Source organism: Manacus candei, unplaced genomic scaffold (assembly GCF_025592945.1).
Source record: "Manacus candei isolate 608988 ecotype Guabito, Panama unplaced genomic scaffold, ASM2559294v1 h1tg000017l, whole genome shotgun sequence".
Taxonomy (NCBI): domain Eukaryota; kingdom Metazoa; phylum Chordata; class Aves; order Passeriformes; family Pipridae; genus Manacus; species Manacus candei.
Genome location: NW_026138065.1, coordinates 2,763,141 through 2,780,120, shown reverse-complemented (window position 1 = coordinate 2,780,120; position 16,980 = coordinate 2,763,141). Strand labels below are relative to the sequence as shown.

At 39.8% G+C, this 16,980-nt stretch overlaps 1 protein-coding gene across 3 annotated transcripts in view; it reads left to right on the top strand.

The window, feature by feature from the left end:
- The first annotated feature begins 1,118 nt into the window (after positions 1 to 1,118).
- TARBP1 (TAR (HIV-1) RNA binding protein 1) overlaps positions 1,119 to 16,980 on the top strand; it is a 34,707-nt gene continuing 18,845 nt past the window's right edge. Inside the window, exons 1-13 of one of the 3 annotated variants that reach the window (XM_051783192.1) lie at positions 1,119 to 1,977; positions 2,061 to 2,158; positions 2,602 to 2,671; positions 3,507 to 3,655; positions 4,842 to 4,894; positions 5,564 to 5,661; positions 6,734 to 6,869; positions 7,892 to 7,988; positions 8,899 to 8,988; positions 9,665 to 9,803; positions 11,142 to 11,238; positions 11,531 to 11,706; positions 15,857 to 15,954. In XM_051783192.1, the coding sequence (XP_051639152.1) occupies positions 1,134 to 1,977; positions 2,061 to 2,158; positions 2,602 to 2,671; positions 3,507 to 3,655; positions 4,842 to 4,894; positions 5,564 to 5,661; positions 6,734 to 6,869; positions 7,892 to 7,988; positions 8,899 to 8,988; positions 9,665 to 9,803; positions 11,142 to 11,238; positions 11,531 to 11,706; positions 15,857 to 15,954 (2,145 nt within the window). In that variant the 5' untranslated portion in view covers positions 1,119 to 1,133. Of the gene's footprint in view, positions 1,978 to 2,060; positions 2,159 to 2,601; positions 2,672 to 2,785; positions 2,835 to 3,506; positions 3,656 to 4,841; positions 4,895 to 5,563; positions 5,662 to 6,733; positions 6,870 to 7,891; positions 7,989 to 8,898; positions 8,989 to 9,664; positions 9,804 to 11,141; positions 11,239 to 11,530; positions 11,707 to 15,856; positions 15,955 to 16,980 lie in introns of those variants that run through there. The other 2 variants (XM_051783194.1, XM_051783195.1) reach the window with 2 other exon arrangements.

Genomic DNA, 16,980 nt, shown 5'->3' with positions numbered 1-16,980 from the left:
ACTTCTTTTGGCATAAATGGTTAGAACAACCGCAATAGGTGGGAAAACTGGGTATTTTGTGTATTACTCCTGCCTGGTCTTGCACTGTAATGTGCATGAAGAGTAAAGAGAGTTTCTATGACACATAACGAAGGAACTTCACCCCGTCAAGCCAGGGGTCCACACCTGAGATGTCTCCATTAGTCCCCCTCATGCTGAGCCCATGAGAGCACACAAGGGTCCAGGCTGTGCCTGGCAGTCACCATGACCAGGAACACTCATGCAGGTGGGTACAGTGTCATGGGGGAGCACGGCACCACAAAACCCCAAGGGCTAGAGCCCTCCAGTCGCTTTCCCCCCCGTGCTAGTGCGGGAGCCACGCAGCTGATGTGACTTCCCCTGCAACCAGTCCCTTGGCCACTGGCACAACAGGGCTGCACAGGTAGTGCCCATCTCACTTTTCACAGCAGCACAGAATCACAGAACAGATTGGAAGGGACCTCTGAGGTCGTGTGGTCCAGCCCTCCTGCTCAAGCAGGGTCATCTAGTGACAGTTGTACAGGACCACGTCCAAGATGGGTTTTGAGTATCTTCCAAGGAGGGAAACTCCTCTGGGCAACCTGTGCCCATGCTGGATCACCTCATAGAAAAAATGTTTTCTGATGTTCAGAGAGAGACTCCTGCATTCCCGTTTGTGCTTTAAGTTTGGGCCCTTTCCAGTATGTCAGTGTACCCCTTGCACTTGAGGAGTCCAGAACTTGACTCAGCACTAGAGGGGTGTCCTTACCAGTGCTGAATAGAGGGGAAAAACTACGGGCTTCCACCTGCTGCCCGGGATACCATTTGCCTTCTCTGCCCCAATGGTACATCGCTGGCTCGTGTTCAGCTTGGTGTTCCCCCCTTAGGTACTCTCGAAAGGCTTGATGTTTTGTGGGTTCTGGCCTGTTTGTTTGTTTGTTTGTTTGTTTTTAAATGAAAACTGGCTTTAAAATATGTTATGACCTGAAGATGAAGAATATTTTAAACGCAAACACACCGCCAAACCGCGGTTTAACCATACTGTTTTTTCGTCGCACGCCGCTCCTCGGGGGCCCCGCCCGCCCCCGCCTGCGCAGCCGCGGAGGCGCCGCTCCTCCCCCGGCTCCCCCCGCACGATGGAGGTGGTGCTGGCAGACACGCTGCTGTCCCGCTGCGGGGACCGCGCCGCGTTGCTGCGGGCGGTGTGCGCGCCGCTCTCCGCCGAGCGGGCGGAGGCGCTGCGCCTGCTGCTGCAGCGCCTGGCCGCGGGCGGGCCGCCGCCGCCGGGCGAGGCGGAGGCGCTGCGGCGGGCGGCCTGGGAGGTGGCGCTGGAGCGGTGCCGGCCGCTGCTGCGCGGCGGGGACGGGGCGGCGGGGTGCGGAGAGCGGCTGCGGGCGGCGCGGGCGGCGCGGGGCGCGCTGCGGCACTGCGTGCAGCTGTGCGGGGCGCCGCTGGCGGCAAGGCTCGCCCGCGACGCGCTGGCCGAGCTGGCGGCGGGCGGCGGTGCGGGCGCGGAGGAGGCGGCGGTGGAGGCGCTGGTGGCGGCGGCGCCGCGGCTGGAGGAGCCGGCGCTGGTGGCGCGGTGCGTGGCCGCGGCGCTGGCGCTGGTGCGGGAGGAGGGCGAGGGCGAGGCGGCTGCGGCGCTGGTGGCCGGGCGGCTGCTGCCGGCGCTGGGCGGGAACGCCGCGGCGCTTCCGCACGTCTGGGAGGGGCTGCTGGGCGCGGGCGGGACGCCGCGGGCCGGGCGGGCGCTGCTGGCGCTGAGCGCCTTGGCGGACGCGCTGCTGCCGAGGGGCCCGCCCGGGCCGGAGCCGGGGCTGGACGCGCGGCTGTGCCCGCGGTTCTGGCGGGTGGTGCAGGAGGGCCTGACGGAGCGGGACGGGCTGTGCCGCAAGCGGGCCCGCTTCCTGCTGAAGCGAGCGCTGGACCTGAGCGGCGGCCAGCGCGCCGAGCTGCGCTGCCCCCCGGACGGCGGACACGGTACGGCCGGCGGGCACCGGGAGGGGAGCACGACCCGGGCTGCGGGCCGAGGGGAAACCTGTGTCCTCCTCTTTTTGTGTCAGAGTCGAGTCTGTTTTGGTGGTCTGCTGAGAAGAATGAGCAACTCCTGCAGTTTTGGGAAACTTACATTTTGATAATGGAAACTTTGGAAGGAAACCAGGTAGGAGCGCTGTAGCATCTGCACCCTTCTTAGACATACTCACTCATTTCTGGCATATGTACTGTAAATGTCTTTATTGGGCAAAGTATTTCCAGTTTTGGTGATTGAGGGTGTCTTAAGTAAGCATTAACAGTGATATTTTTGTTTCAACTTTTAAATACTTCAAATACAGCACGTGTCATTCATTGTAATAAATTCATAACTCTATCTGTGGAATAAATTGGGTTAAAGTAGTGGATTGAGCTAAGAAAGTACTACCTGGATTTTCTTTAGTGCTATACTGCAACTGTTACATACCATAGGCATTGCAGATTTATTTAAATGCACTTCCGTTGTCAATTACTATATTAATTGTATTGATAATAAATTCTAGCTCAAGAGTAACTGACAGTTCCTAGTTCTGAGATGTAAACTATTTACATTACATGTAATTTACTTTTCAGATCCATGTTATAAAGCCAGTACTACCAAAACTAAACAGTTTATATGAGCATGCCATATCACAGGACAAAGGTAAGATGTAACTTTTTCTGGTACATCTTTAAATATTGGGCAGTTAAGTTACGCTTTTCTGTTTTCTTCTGCTGTTTTAGTAGCAGCTTTTTGTTATTTTTTTTCTTATTTTAGGTGTTTTCTGAGTGGCTGTTCCAGTTTTTGTTGGTCTGCTGTATGCTTGGTAAATATGCATAGGCAGTGGCCACCCTTTTCTGAGAAGAAATCCTAATATATGCTTATTGCTTATTATGTTATATTGTAATACTATTTTTCTGTCAGCAAACCCAAATAAATGATCATTTTCCACTGTGTTTTGCTTTACTTAAGCTAATGTGAAAATAAACCCAGAGAATCCTGAAGTGGGTCTTAGTAGCCAAGTCACCTGCACAACTCTGTAAAAGGGAAAAAAAACCACCTAACTTGTTAGAAATGGGGAGAGAATAAATAAATTGAGTGTTGAGGCAGCATGTCTAGGGCAAAACGGAGCACACGTAATTAGGCAGTGCAGGATGTTAGAGATTTGTAAAGTGGGAAGACTATTAATGTGAAAGTATTGCAGGTAAATATATTGGTATAAGTGGAGTTGCAGGAAGAAGGATGTGGCATTTGCCTTTAATAGTAATTTTAATTTGTAACTAATATAATGTAGGGGGTAAGTTTGAAAAAATGTGTTAATTTCTTTTGTATTAGATTAAGCAGGGTGTTTTTATAAATTAATAGCTATAGTCATCTTTTTGACTTATCTAGTGAGTAGACTGTAATGTTGACTGAAATGTCAGTATGTTGTGTGTTAGTGTGTTAATGTGTCACTGTCATTTCTGTGTCAGTTTAGAAGAATTTCCTTTTGTAACAGGTTGTTGGCTGTTTCACCCATCGTGGCATATGTGCATTTATAAACGAATGTTTGAGAGTGAGAATAAAACATTGACAAAGGAAGGCATTCTTCATTTTCTGGAGCTTTATGAAACAAAGCATCTTCCAAATTCTCTTGGTTTTTTGGAGGTAAGGGCGTTACTGTTACTTGCCTGAACAAACAAATGTTTTAATTTGTAATATATCTTAACACTAATTGCTTTAGTAGTGTTGGAACCAGACACATTCTGTAAAAGTAATTTATTTAGCTGTGCAACTGATAGCAATGTTTTTAAGTAGTGTCAAATATGTAATTACTTGAAAAATGGCCAGGCTGGAGAAAATATGTTTTTGAGTGCAGTCATTCATTCCCACATTTCAAACTAATGCTCTCTAACTAAAGTTGACTCCCATTTTAATTGAGATTTGTTGCCGGAACTGAAATTGTCATAGGAGTGATAGATGCTTCAGATTTTCAGAGCTCCCTGTGTTAAGGAGGTGTTCCTGTCTGACCATTCGGATGTCACTCTGGGACTTCAAGTGCTGGGAGTGAAGCCCCCTCACAATGAGTGGCTCCAGTGAACCAGTGGGTCCCTGCTTGACTCCCCACACTCACTGCACTCAGATAGGTTTTCCTTACCAACTCTACCCTGGGTTTCCTATAGCAGAGCCCCAGATGGTTCCTTTAAGTAATTTAATCGTGGTACATGACATGATAAGAGCTCCTGTTGATGCCTCCATAGAAGGAGCCTGAACAGAAGAGTCTTTGGGATTTTGTACCCTTACAGTCTGTGCACCCACTCTTCGTGTGCCTTGCACGTGCCTCTTGGTCCAACAGTTGTTTTTGGTCTGGGGTCTTCTCATTGTCTATTGGGTTCTGCAGAGTCTCTGCGTGACCAGCTGGTGCTGCAGGTCCCTGTGCTATTTTGTTAGGTAAAGTGTCAAATTAAGTCAGCCTCTTAATGAGTAACTTGAAATGAAGTCAACCTTAATATACACCCTAAATCATTGCACCTATGTTGCATCCTAGTCATTCTTTTATTTAATGTTTAAATATCTTTGTCTGTTTCCCAAAAGGATTCCTTATTCGCCTACACCTTTCACAATATTCTCTAAAATGAATCTGCTGGAAAAATTGCTTTGCTTGTTTACTCTCCTAGTCCTCTTTCCATTTAGTTACCTCCTCTTTTTGCTCCTACTATTTACTACTGGTAAGAGCGTTCTCTAATTTCTGACTCTGTTCTTCTAAAGTCTAGTGAAATAAGTTTAGTTAGCCTCTATGTAACAGTGCCTTTCAAATGTACATTTAGCCATTGTTCTTATTTTCTTTTATCAGTTTGTTATTGGACCATTAATGGATGCCCTCTCAGAAAGTTCCCTCTACAGCAGGTAAGTCAGTGGTTTATTTATTTATTTGTTTGTTTATTTAATTTCTTGATTGCTGGTCATGTGTTCTAATAATACTGGTTTTAGTATGCGGGTAAAGTCTTAGCTAAAGAAAAACACAAAAAAAAAAGGTGCTGCTAAACGGGTAAAGAGTTTTTCAGGAAAGGTGGGTAACTATGAGTAAGATAAAGTAGGTTCAATTTAATCCTAGTAATAGCAACATAGGATGCCTCAAGGTCCTATTTTGCAGCTTGTTTTGAAATATTAATTTGGAAATGAAGTGAGAGATGATAAATTATTAACTTAGTGGAGTATTTTTTTATGTTCTCATTTTCTTGCCACACAGAAAGGAGGACTACTCTGATTACTGCCAATTCATAACTGCTGGAAGTGGGTTTTTACAGGAGACTGTTTGTGGTTGGCAGATGACATTGGCCTCTCTTGTTGTAAATATATAAAGAGCAGAGAAGAATTTGAGGAGTTGCACTCCCACGTCTATGGCCTGTTTAGCAGATTCTGCAATTAACCACTGAATAACACTTTGCTTTTGTTTAGGGACAATCATAAACATTCTAAATCTTAGATTTTAGATTAAATCTGTTAAATCTAATATTAAAGCTGGTATATGCTGTCATATGCCAGTTGTATATTTGATGTTTTAAAACCCAACAGGACACCGAGTCAGTTAATAGGAGCCTGTCCTCCTTTGGGAATGAAGCTACAGAAATTTTTGGCTACTTATTTCATGCTTCTTCCAGAAGAAGAAAAAGGTATGTTTCAGTTTCACCTTTATCTTTTTTTTATGTAAAGAAACTAAATAAAAACTATGGACCCATTTTCTGTATCTCATGTAAACATTTACTTGAGAGAAAAAAGGAGTAGTTCTCCTGGCAGTGGATTTTCCAGAGGAAAGAAAGGTGTTCAGAGGCTTTAAGGGATGCTGCAGTATTAAGTTATGAAATTGTTTTAGGGGAAAACTGAAGCAGACTTACCTTTTTTTAATGAAAAAAAAAAAGGCAAAACAGGCTTCAAAGTTCTGAAGGTGAACAGTATTTGCAGATTCTTTTTTCTTCTGCAGACTTTTTTAATCATGACCTGGGTAGCGAGACATTCAAAAGAACCAGTCCAAGTGCTGAAGCAGAAGCTGAATAGGGATTCTTTTATTGTGAGGTTGGATGGAGGAAGAGTTCTAAGATTGTTCCAAACTTCAGTTTTAGTGTAGGCTGAAAAACAGGAGCATCCTTTGACAGACTAGAATTTAATATCTGGTCTTATTGGATTAAATAAGGATAGAACCAGCTCTGTTCAGCACCCTGTATCTACAGGTACATATTCTGGTAGGAAACATATATTTGTAATGCAATAGATGCCCTGTTTCTCTGCCCAGTCCCAAGACATGTATTTTATCACAAAATGGAAGGTCTGTGATTAGAATCCTGAGATTGGGTGGCCTGCTTCCACTGACTGCAGATGCTTATCAAGGCTTGCTCTGGCCATGCCAGCATCCAGTAAACAGGTTGAATCACTGTGTACTATGGTCTGCCATCACACAAACTGAGTAGCAGCTTAAAAAAAGGCATTGTTTAGTACTCAAAACAATCAGAGTTAAAATTCCATTCCTGAATATGGTGGTTAATGCAGATTACCAAAGCCAATATTAGGTATCGTTCTGGTTCTCTCCTTATCGTATTACCTTAATGACAGACTTCTTTGGAGTGTAATTTTGTTGTCTTTCATTTAATTGTCAGAAATTATCATAAATCTTCTGCTTGGGTCCATGTTATTTAAATGCATTGGAGAACAAGAAATCACTTTGGATTGTTTGTTTACTTTTATTTTAAGGTAGCTTCCTGTTAAAATTTATTCAGAAGATGACAAGTAGGCATTGGTGTGCTGTTCCCATTTTGTTTCTTTCTATGGCTCTGGCATCTATCCCTGCATGTAAAGTACTTGGCGTTGAAGGACTTCATGCTTTAAGGTAAACTATACACTGTGTTGTGTTCTTACAGACTCCTTCCAAAGAAATGCGCTGACAATCTGGAGAGCCAGGATTTAATTCATGTTTGTTACTTCTGAAAGGATGATTGTGCATGGGAGTGGAAGGTTCTCCTTTATGTCTAGTTTGCAGAGGAAAGCAGTTCAAAAAGTAATGTATTTATATCTCTGTGTGATGTAAAAAAATGGGTGTTTTGCATTTTAGATCTTTGTAGTTTCTTCTTTTTTAGCATAATTTTCCCCTGGTCTTCCATGCTTGCTGATTGGTATATATCACACTTCTTTTTATTCTAATTACATTGCAACCTGGTTTAATAGAAGTTGAGGCTGCTGGAAACTGAAAGATTTGTAAATAAAAGGCTAGATAAAAGTTCTTGGCCTCAGTATTGATCTTAATCACATTGATATTAATCACATTGATATTTCCTAAGTGTCTGCTTTCACTTACTAGAGCCACTAAAAATCAGTTGTCATTCCAGTTTAATCAAATTTGAGATTTTAAATAAATTCTTACTCATGGTTGAAGGAATATTGCATAGAAGCAGTTTAGAAAAAGAAAAGGAAATAAAAAGTCAGACACACCTCTGCTAATAAAAGATCATTGGAGGTTTTTTCAGTTTTCTACTTGAGTGAAAATTTGATGGCAAACGTATCTTATTTCTGTATTTGTTACAGTTAGAAATGCAAATATTAAATTATCAGTTTGAACTGATGTCATTGTGAGGATTGTTCCTTTAGCTTTGATTTTGTTCCCTCCTCCCTCCCTTTTTGTTTTGTCAGGTGTATGCTCATCCAAGTTTTAATATAGGTGTTTGAAAGTACCTGTAGCAGTAGCCTTGGTGCTGGATTGTATGGTGTCTGATCAGGCAGTTTGTGTCATACTTAGTAGAATATGTTGTTCAATGCAATTCAATGTATTGAGAATGGTTAATAATTAGAAAATATATGAAAATGTTTACGTTTTTAAGAGTGTGTTTTATACAGTGTGTATTTTCCTGTTTCCAGAAATGTCCTCCAGTGTACTATGATTACACATCAGATTTTGTTGCGTGGAGCTGCTCAGTGCTATCTTCTTCAAACAACTATGCATTTGACAGATGTGGTCAGTTTGGAGGGTTTTTTGGTTTGGTTTTTGTTTTTTCTTTTTCCCTGATGTAATAGAAATACAGTAGTAATGCTTTTTTTTACAGGGTAATCAGTATTCAAAAGATTGCTAGATACAACATGGAATTACTGATTTTGCTGGACTTGCAATTTTTTTTTATTGATTATTTAAATTGTGTTATGTGAGTACAATATGCCTCTGTTAACTTTGGTTTTAATAAAAGGTATTTTTTATTAGTGTTTATTAGTTGATTTTTTTTATTGTAGGGTTTTTATGTGGTAGTTATCATAATGAGATATTATTCTATATTTACTGTATAAACTCAGGTTTTAAGAGATAGAAACTAAATAGACTTTCCTGCAGTACATAAGAGGATAAAAGTATTCATAATACCAGAATAATAAAACTACCATTATTATTCATAATACCAGAATAATAAAACTACATCACTGCTGAACTAGCACAATCTTTGTTATTCAGTAGTCAAAGTATTCATACTTTATTTGTTTTATAACATACTTGCTTTCTAAATGAATAGACAGTCTTCCATGTTGTGTATTACAGCTATAGATCTGTCTGAATTTCCTTTTAGAAATACAGAAATAGTACTTACCAATGGCTCTTAATAATTTCTGTACATTCATTTAAAAGGTGTCATTAGTGAATAGCACTATTCTTCTAGTAATTTATTAATTTTCAGGTAGACTTTAACACCTGGGAAAAATAAGTTTTTTCCTTGGTAAAGATAAGTTGGTTCTAAAGAGGCAAAAATGAATCTTCCTTGTGAAAATGAAGAAGTAAATTTCTTTTTCTGAAACTAGACAGAGAAAGGCAAACTTTTTGTTATGTAGGTGTTATGTGTTGTATATTATGTTGACAGCTATTGTATTTTGATTAATTTCTTCAGGAGAAAGTGTCCCTCCCAGAAGTTGCAAGCTTTCTTCTGTCCCTTAGGCCAGAGGAGTCCCTAAGGAGGGATACTTTGTTATGGACAGAGGTGAGAACTGAAACTGGTTTTATGTTCATCAAACCCAGCAGAAATAACAGGATAATTTCAGAGGGGAAAATGTGCATACCGTGTAGAGTGAGATTGTAAATTGTAAATTTTCATGGGATATGTTTTATGTCTTTGCAAGATGTAAAATGCTGTGAATAAGAATTTGAAGATGAAATAACTATATATAGTTACTGGAGGCAGCTGATTATGTAACCATAAGTTTTGGTTAGTTGTACAGCAATTATAATGATAAATTTTTTGCATGGTGTCTTCTTGTTATGTATACTGTACATTGCATCTTATTCCATTGATTTTTAGCATTAAAAACTAAAAAAATGTAGGTCTCACTAGATGATACTTGACTGGAAGAAGCCCTTCTGAGATAAGGGAATTTTTACCAGTCTTGCTTATTTTTTAAGAGTTGTATTTTTTCTTATATTAGTACCAGTGATTTTTTTTGGGGGTACTCTGAATTACTGTCTGGAAAAACCTTTTTCTGTGTGGAGTTAGAAGGGAGCAGCCTGCCAAGCCTCGAAGTAGCTCTGTTGAGCACCTCTCACAGCGTAGGTTTGTTGATGTGACATTACATGTTTAACAGTGTGCCGCTGTTAAGTTAGCGGTGTCAGTACACAGCTGGCAGATGTGTTTAAGTAGTAACATACTGGTTTTAATGTAGCTTTGCAGTTGGTTGCACGTGAATGACACATGCTTCAGAAAGTCTGTAACTTCTGATTTTGAGCGTCAAGAGACATCATCATTATGTCAATATGTACGCAGTCTTGTGGAAAAGTACTTTAAGACACCAGCATCTGAAAGTAAGTTAAATGTTTGTTAATAAACCCCCCTATTTTGAAGATAATTTAAACAAAAAATTACAATCCCTTGGATTTTAGAAGAATTGTTTGTTTATAATGTTATTAGCTCAGAACCTGTTCAAGTACTACCCAGTCTGTGGTATTCGTGATTCCTAAGTTTGAATCTTATTTTTTGATTCCAGTTTTCCTTCAAAAATTGAAGTCCTGCAGTATTAATTGAGGGTTAAGTCTTAATATTCAGTTTTAATGCTGCACTGATGCTTGTCCATTAAACTTATTGTGTTATATTTTTGGTGGTATCTGAAAATGCTGGAATGTGGGGGTGGAGGAAAGCACAAGGAAATATGAACACATACAGGTTTTGTTGTGTTTTTCTGCAGAACTTTGTAAAAACAGACTGTTTTTATGGAGAAAGAGGCCATATAGTTTGGCAGCTTGGAGGCTCATTACACACCTTCCTGTGCAGTATGTTTTTTGAATTTGGACAGCTTGCAGCAGATGAGCTGCCACACATTATAACCAAGGAAGGTTTTTTGTAGGATGTATAAATGTGCAGATAAATTCTAAAGGGACCTCTTTGTTCACTGACACGTTTTAAATTATTACAACTTCAGTTTAGTGTTTATTTTCAGATACATTGAAAGGAATGGGAAATTGATTTTTTTTTTTAATACTTCAGCTTTTATGTAGCATTCACTTATTTGCTACTTAAGTACTGCAGTCATAGTGAACTTGATATGGTTTTAGAATGTCAAAAGTCAAAATTGAACATTTTTTAAATAATATACATATAGAAAGTAAAAAAAGTAGGTCAGAGTTTGCTAATGATAAATAGCTTCAGAAGCTTCCTGCAGCCCAAGAAAGTTAGTTAGTTGGTTTTTTTTTTAATTTCCTTTTGATGGAATAGTTTCAGTTCTTCATATAACTTTTAGCTGGTCAAAATCACAGCTGATGGTTCTGATGAAGTGTAGTGGAATTATGTTCTTGGTAAATGTAATTTTAATTATGCTAATGTATTTTTAAAATCAAGAGAAAAAATGTTAGTTGGGAACTACTATATAATATATGTTACTGCATAACACATTTCCTAAAACTGATTTCAGAATAAAGCCCAATGAGTTTAGTGCCTCTCTTTGAGGCATAGAGGAAAAAGAATTGTGTTTGGTTTAGTTTATGTCTAGATTAAAGAACGCAAAAAATTATTAGTAATACTCTTGTTAGCATTAATTGGTTTTGTACTACTAATTTATTAAAGTGAGTTACAAAACCAGAAGTTTTAGAAATCAATATGAAGGTATTTTTTAGTTACTGTGAAAACCTTAAATTATCTTTAATCAGGAGAAAATTGCTTTATGCCTGACTGGTTTGAAGCTAAGCTTGTTGCAACCATGATTCTGTTGGCTGCTGATGTGGAGCAGATGAAGAATAAATACAGGTAAGTATGAAATACCTTATTTTACATTTCTCTCTTTTTCAATCCCTCACTCCTGAAGGATCCAGTAGAAGCCTGATCAAGTTGGGAAGCTGTCCACTTCTCTTTGCAGACTTTCAGTCAGCCTGATCATTCCTCAGACCTTGTCCAACTGTTGCTGCAAACATACTGAGTAACATTTCTAAAGATACCTGAGTGACTTGGAAATGTGTCCTATTTATTTCCATAAGTAACTTCAGCACTTAAGGCAGATACTCGGAAGAAGACTTTCTTTTTAATTTTTGTTTTTGTGTAGTGGAAAAAGCAACATAGAATGGATTGAACTAGAGGCTTTCTTGAACCCTCTTCTGGATGTCTTGATGAAACTTGGCAGTAATGCTTACATACCAACTCTGAAAACAGATAAAAGCCTACAGCTTCTCTTGAAGTTATTGCAGACCCGTTCGTTAAAATGTTCCAATGCGCAAGATGGTTAGTGATATCTTCCGTATACTGTGTCTTATATTACTTATAGTATTAACTACAACTAAAGTATTTACTGTTTTATGGCTATATTGTCAAATTAATACTAGCCTAGAAGTGGTAAATGTAAAAGTTGACACTCTGGCATGTCTGTTATAAAACTGAGCTGTGGGTCCAATCCTACAGGTATCTTAAGGACTGGGAATTGAGAACGTGGAAACCTTCTGGGAATGCAATTGTTATCCATTGCAAATATTTATAGGCCTATTCTTTGCCAACATGTCGATTCCATAAATCATTTAGACACTTCAGAAAGAAGTTACTATGGAAACCTGGCCTAACCTGCTTAGTTGCCACAGGTGATTCAAACAGAGTCTTCCTGAACTGCATAAAGTGATCCTGCTGGACATCCTGTTTTCTGAGGTGACTGGTAGGCTAAGAGGTGCACACTTAAGTGCCAACCTGGTGATCTGTCAGTCTGGGAGTTTTGGCCTCCCTCAGATCAAGCACTTTAACTTGTAGACCTTTCAGGAGACTCTGAACAAAAGCTATGGAGTCCTTAGCACTCCTTTTGTGAGAACTTGGTCAGTTTGTAACCAGAATAGACCTGTATGTTTTTCCTGAAAGCAAATGAAAAATTGCTGTATTATTTTCATGAATTTAGATGCTGAACAGGAACAAGAGGGATCTTGGTGTTTGGTTTCTGTTTCCCCAGGTTATTTTTTAATTTTTTTCAATGTTTTTTTAACATGGAGTACGAGAGTAATTTTGGAGTGGGGAGCTACAGATCTAGGCTCTCATGTGGAACAAAAATAATTTCAGGTTCTACATCCAGGTTTCATATAGATGTCTAAATGCAACCCTGAAGTAAATGCCTACCCTCATTTTAACAAGTGCTTTATACATTCAACCCCCTGCTGCCCTTGAATTTTAGCTGTTTGAAATATGGAACATTAATTATGCAGGCTGTTGAAGTTCCTACTGGGAGATGGTCTCTGACTGTTGAAGTGAGTTCCTTGAAATGAAACTAAACTGGAAGACGTTTCCCAGCTACCACTGTGCATTCAGTGTACAGCACAAAGCTAGAACAAGCCTGAAACAAAACCCTACAAAACACATGCAAACGCATATTAGATTTTTACTATCAAGAAGAATTAATTTCCTTGTTTGTCTTATTTCTTTATGTGCTTGCTGATGTGTCTGCAATGTATTGTTCCTGCCTTGCAATTTTGACACCTGATATAGCATGTTAAGTTCTGCTAACAAGGTTCTAAAGGTGTGGGAAGGCTGAGCACTGCAGTGTTTCTATCCTTTTGTACGTCCCCACAGGTACTCCAGTACCATCCTCAGTCTTTCAAGAGACTTTCTGAATTGCACTTGTAATTTTAAGTTGAACGAGGATTACTTTTCTTATATTATTTTCTACAATGATTTTGTGCTTCTTCCTTCTGCACAGGAGAACCAAGTAATAAATCTTTTTTCTCTGCAGCTGTGAATTGACTGTGGTGAGAGGTGGGAAGTTTAATTCTGTAAAATACAGAAGTTGTGTTTCAGTGTTGATTAAATGGGAGGTGAAAAGTCCTGTTTATCAAATGGAAAATGATAAAATAGTAGGGAATAATAAAGGAATTTAAGCTTGTAAACCAAAAGTAACAGCAAGCAGGAAGTGTTTTATTTAAGAATATTTTAATGGGGACAGACATGCCTGAAGCGCATGCTGAAATCAGCATTCTTCGACAGGTCTTGCTGTCTTTACTGTTAGATTTCACTATTTTAACAGTAGGCTTTTGCTAACTATTATTTTTGATAGTGTTACACTCAAAACAAATGGGGTTTTATCTGAAGAATTTCTGAATTTAATTTGCAGAAGATGTTTTAGTGATTTGACATTTATGATGAAACATAGTAATAGTCTGACATAATTAAACTATTTGTTCTAAACAATTTAAGCATTAGAAATGCAATGAGCTATTTTGATAGAGAATATTGGACGTAAGTACAATATGGATTTGGAACTTCTTGACATATGTCCCTTTATATTTTCACTTTTTGAAGGTCTTCCATTTCATAATAGTTTTGCTACATGAAGTGTTACTCAGGGTCAACTCCAGAAAAAAACCCAGTAGCTCTCACCTCTGGGTAACTCCTAAATATTGAAGCTAATGACTGATATTTTTAGAACAAAATGGTCATGCAGAGTATTTTAAATCTGTTTTCATGCTGAGATGTTATTTCTTTGGCTTTCAGCTTGCCCGTACCCTGGAAGGACAGATTGAAGTGTGTTTGTGGTTAAATATGTTTTACTAGTCACCTGCCTCCCTTGTGTGATAAACTTGTGTCTTTTTGTTTGTGAAATTCTATGCACATGTGGTATCCTTTGTAGCCTAGCCTTTTCTTAAAGAAAGTATCACATTTTGCAATGTTAAGCCTGAAAGCTTCTTGACTGAAATCTCATAAGATTACTCTGTACCTGAAGATGAATTATTTCTACGCAGTAAAAAAAAGAAACAACCAAACCAAAAACCCCAAAATCTATAAATATTAGGAATGGAAAACCATATTTTTCTCACATAAAATTAATTGATACGAAAGCTTTCGTTCCTTATTACAGAGTGTGGTGGTTTGAAAAACCTTTTCTCTGAGGTAGTAATGGTTTGCCCCACTGATAATACTGGACCAATCAATAGTCCATGTGCGCCCTTCGGAAATTACATACCCACAGAAACGGAAGAGAAGGTAGTTTTAGAAGGCAGGTAGCCATGATCTGAGCCAGGAGGAAGCAGGGGGCCAGTGAGCCCCTCTGGGGGCCAAGGGCCCCCAGCCCCCAGCCGAGGCTACAGGAGACCCGGTATAGTGTCAAAGCTGGACCGGGTCCCGTAATCAAGAGCTGGAAGAGTTTCCTTACTGTCAGCAGCAGCAGAAGACACTGAAAGCGACAGCGGAGCAGCCCTGAACAGAGACAGCGATGGCTGAAAGCCAAAAAGATAGCCAGTAGCAATGAGATAAGATGAAGCTGGCTGAAAGATGCAGAGATGTTCCTGCAGGAGGGAGAGCTGGCAACAAAACAGAGGAAAACTCAACAGAGCTGGTTTGGGGTAAGACTGTATTACTTTCCCAAAACCCAGAGACTTCCTGAAGAGGGGTGGACTTCCAAACCCTTAGGGAGTCCCGAAATGCGGCAGCAGCTAGAGAGAGGGAGAAAGGAGCTGAAAAAACCCAGAGTCGTCCTGAGAGCTGAGCCAGGACGGAATGCGGAGGAGGTGGCCGTGCCCTCTGCTGCTGCTGCTTCTATCATGCTGACGAGCTGAGACAGAGCAGAAGAGCTTTGGTAAGACTGAACTGAAAGCTGCCTTCAGTGTTCTAACCCAAGAGGAGTGAAGATCTACAAGGAAATCCCCTGAAGGCCCAGGCTCGGGGTTGGAATTTCCACAAAGTAAGAACAAAAATCCTGACTGCCATACTTAAATCTGCTGCCTTGGAAAAACTGGAGGACACTAACCAGTGCCAAAAGAAAACTGAAATGAAGGAACTGTGGCCTGAGAAGTGACAGAAAGACTTTTCTCTTTTTTTCTTGGACTTTTATTGAAGAAAAGGAGAAATTTAATTCAATGTAAATATATATGTGGGTGTAAATAAACCTTTGTAAGTATTTTTCCCTTCCCCCAATAACGAATGGTTGTGTTTTGTCTGAAAACTCTCCACATGAGGTGAAAAAGGTATCAAGTCCATACCATCACTAAACCCTCTCACAGGGGCAAACTGTGGGAGGGGGGCTTGAACTTAAAAATTAGATTCTTGGGAGTTTCAAACCACCACACAGAGTTAGTTCATTAATAAGATGTTTGTGCAGAGAGTTGGGAATAGGACAAAAATATGTGTGAAAAGTTGGAAAACTATAATTTGGTCTTCTGGTCTTGCATGGTTTTTGGTTCATTAATACATGATAAATCTCTGGAAAGGATGTAATCTGGTTTGATTCTTTCAGCCTATGGCTTACACTGCTGAAGAGTGTAAAGCTGCTTTAAGGTATTCTTAGGTATTTTAATATTATTACTGTATAACTTTGACTCTGTAACATAATTAAATCTGCATGATATAATAAAATTCTTAAGGGAATTGTATTTCTATATGCTAATACATTTTTTTTTTCACCACACAGATGGGGTATTGTTTTTTATCTGGAAATCTCTTGTGACACCTGTGGAGAGTATTCTTGAATTTGTTCTCCGACGTCTTACTACAGATGAACTAAGCACTGTAAGTAATGATTATGAGGCATACTTTGGTGTAGTTTTGCTTGTTAATTTGATTTACCATTGCTTCTAATTTTTATATCAAATCTTGAAGCACCTAGAAAGTCAATTTGCATAGGAATATTTCTGTTAACTTTTTTTGAGTGGGCACAGTAAAAATAAAAAAAAGTCTTGACAAGTAATCTTTACTGTCTAGTCTGCATTTCTTGTTTCTTCTTAAATCTAAAGAAATCGTGAGTATTATATACTGCATTGTATCTACTTGTATAGCTGTGGACATAAGATGTTAGGAGTTTGGAAACTTTCAATACACGGCCTGGTTATCATCTTTGTTAACTATCTTTCACTGCTTATTGCTGTGGACAGTGTTTAAGTTTATATCCCAAAGAAACCTGTGACTTAATGGTAGAAGAGGAATTTGACTTCTTTAAAAATAACGTTTTGAATGTATCAAAGAACAGTGCTTTTGAGAGAGAGAGAGAGAGGAGGTACATGTTTCTTTAGTGGACAGTCCCAAAAATGAGTGCAATGGAAGAGTGATGTGAAAGTGGTCCAGTGTCAAAGCAAAAGTTAGAGTTGAATCAGGAGAATGACATCTAAAAGTCAGTGGAGACTTGAAGGTATATTTTATCTCAAAATTAAAGAAGGAAAAGTTCTTTATGCAGCTCCTTGATGCATGGTTTTATATCGAGGTGTTTTCTGTACGTGAAGGAAAGTTGCAAAAACAGAAGGGAAATAGAAAGCCATAAAACAAGCAAGATAAAGCCATGAGATAAAATGTGGTTAGGGAAGAAGTGCAAGATGCACCATTGTGTATGTACAGGGTGCAGTGGTGTACTGTGATCTGAAAGTTGAGTTGGATTTGAACACTGCTCCTGATACTCAGGCTAGCTCAGGTGTTTTTACATGGCCATTCCTTTGGGCCCAGGCAGGGAAGTGAACTTAGCAAATAAAAGTGGAGATTTCTTTCAGAATTTCACACTGTCTTTTCTAAGGCATACTCCAGAGCCCTAAAAGTAAAAGCACCTAC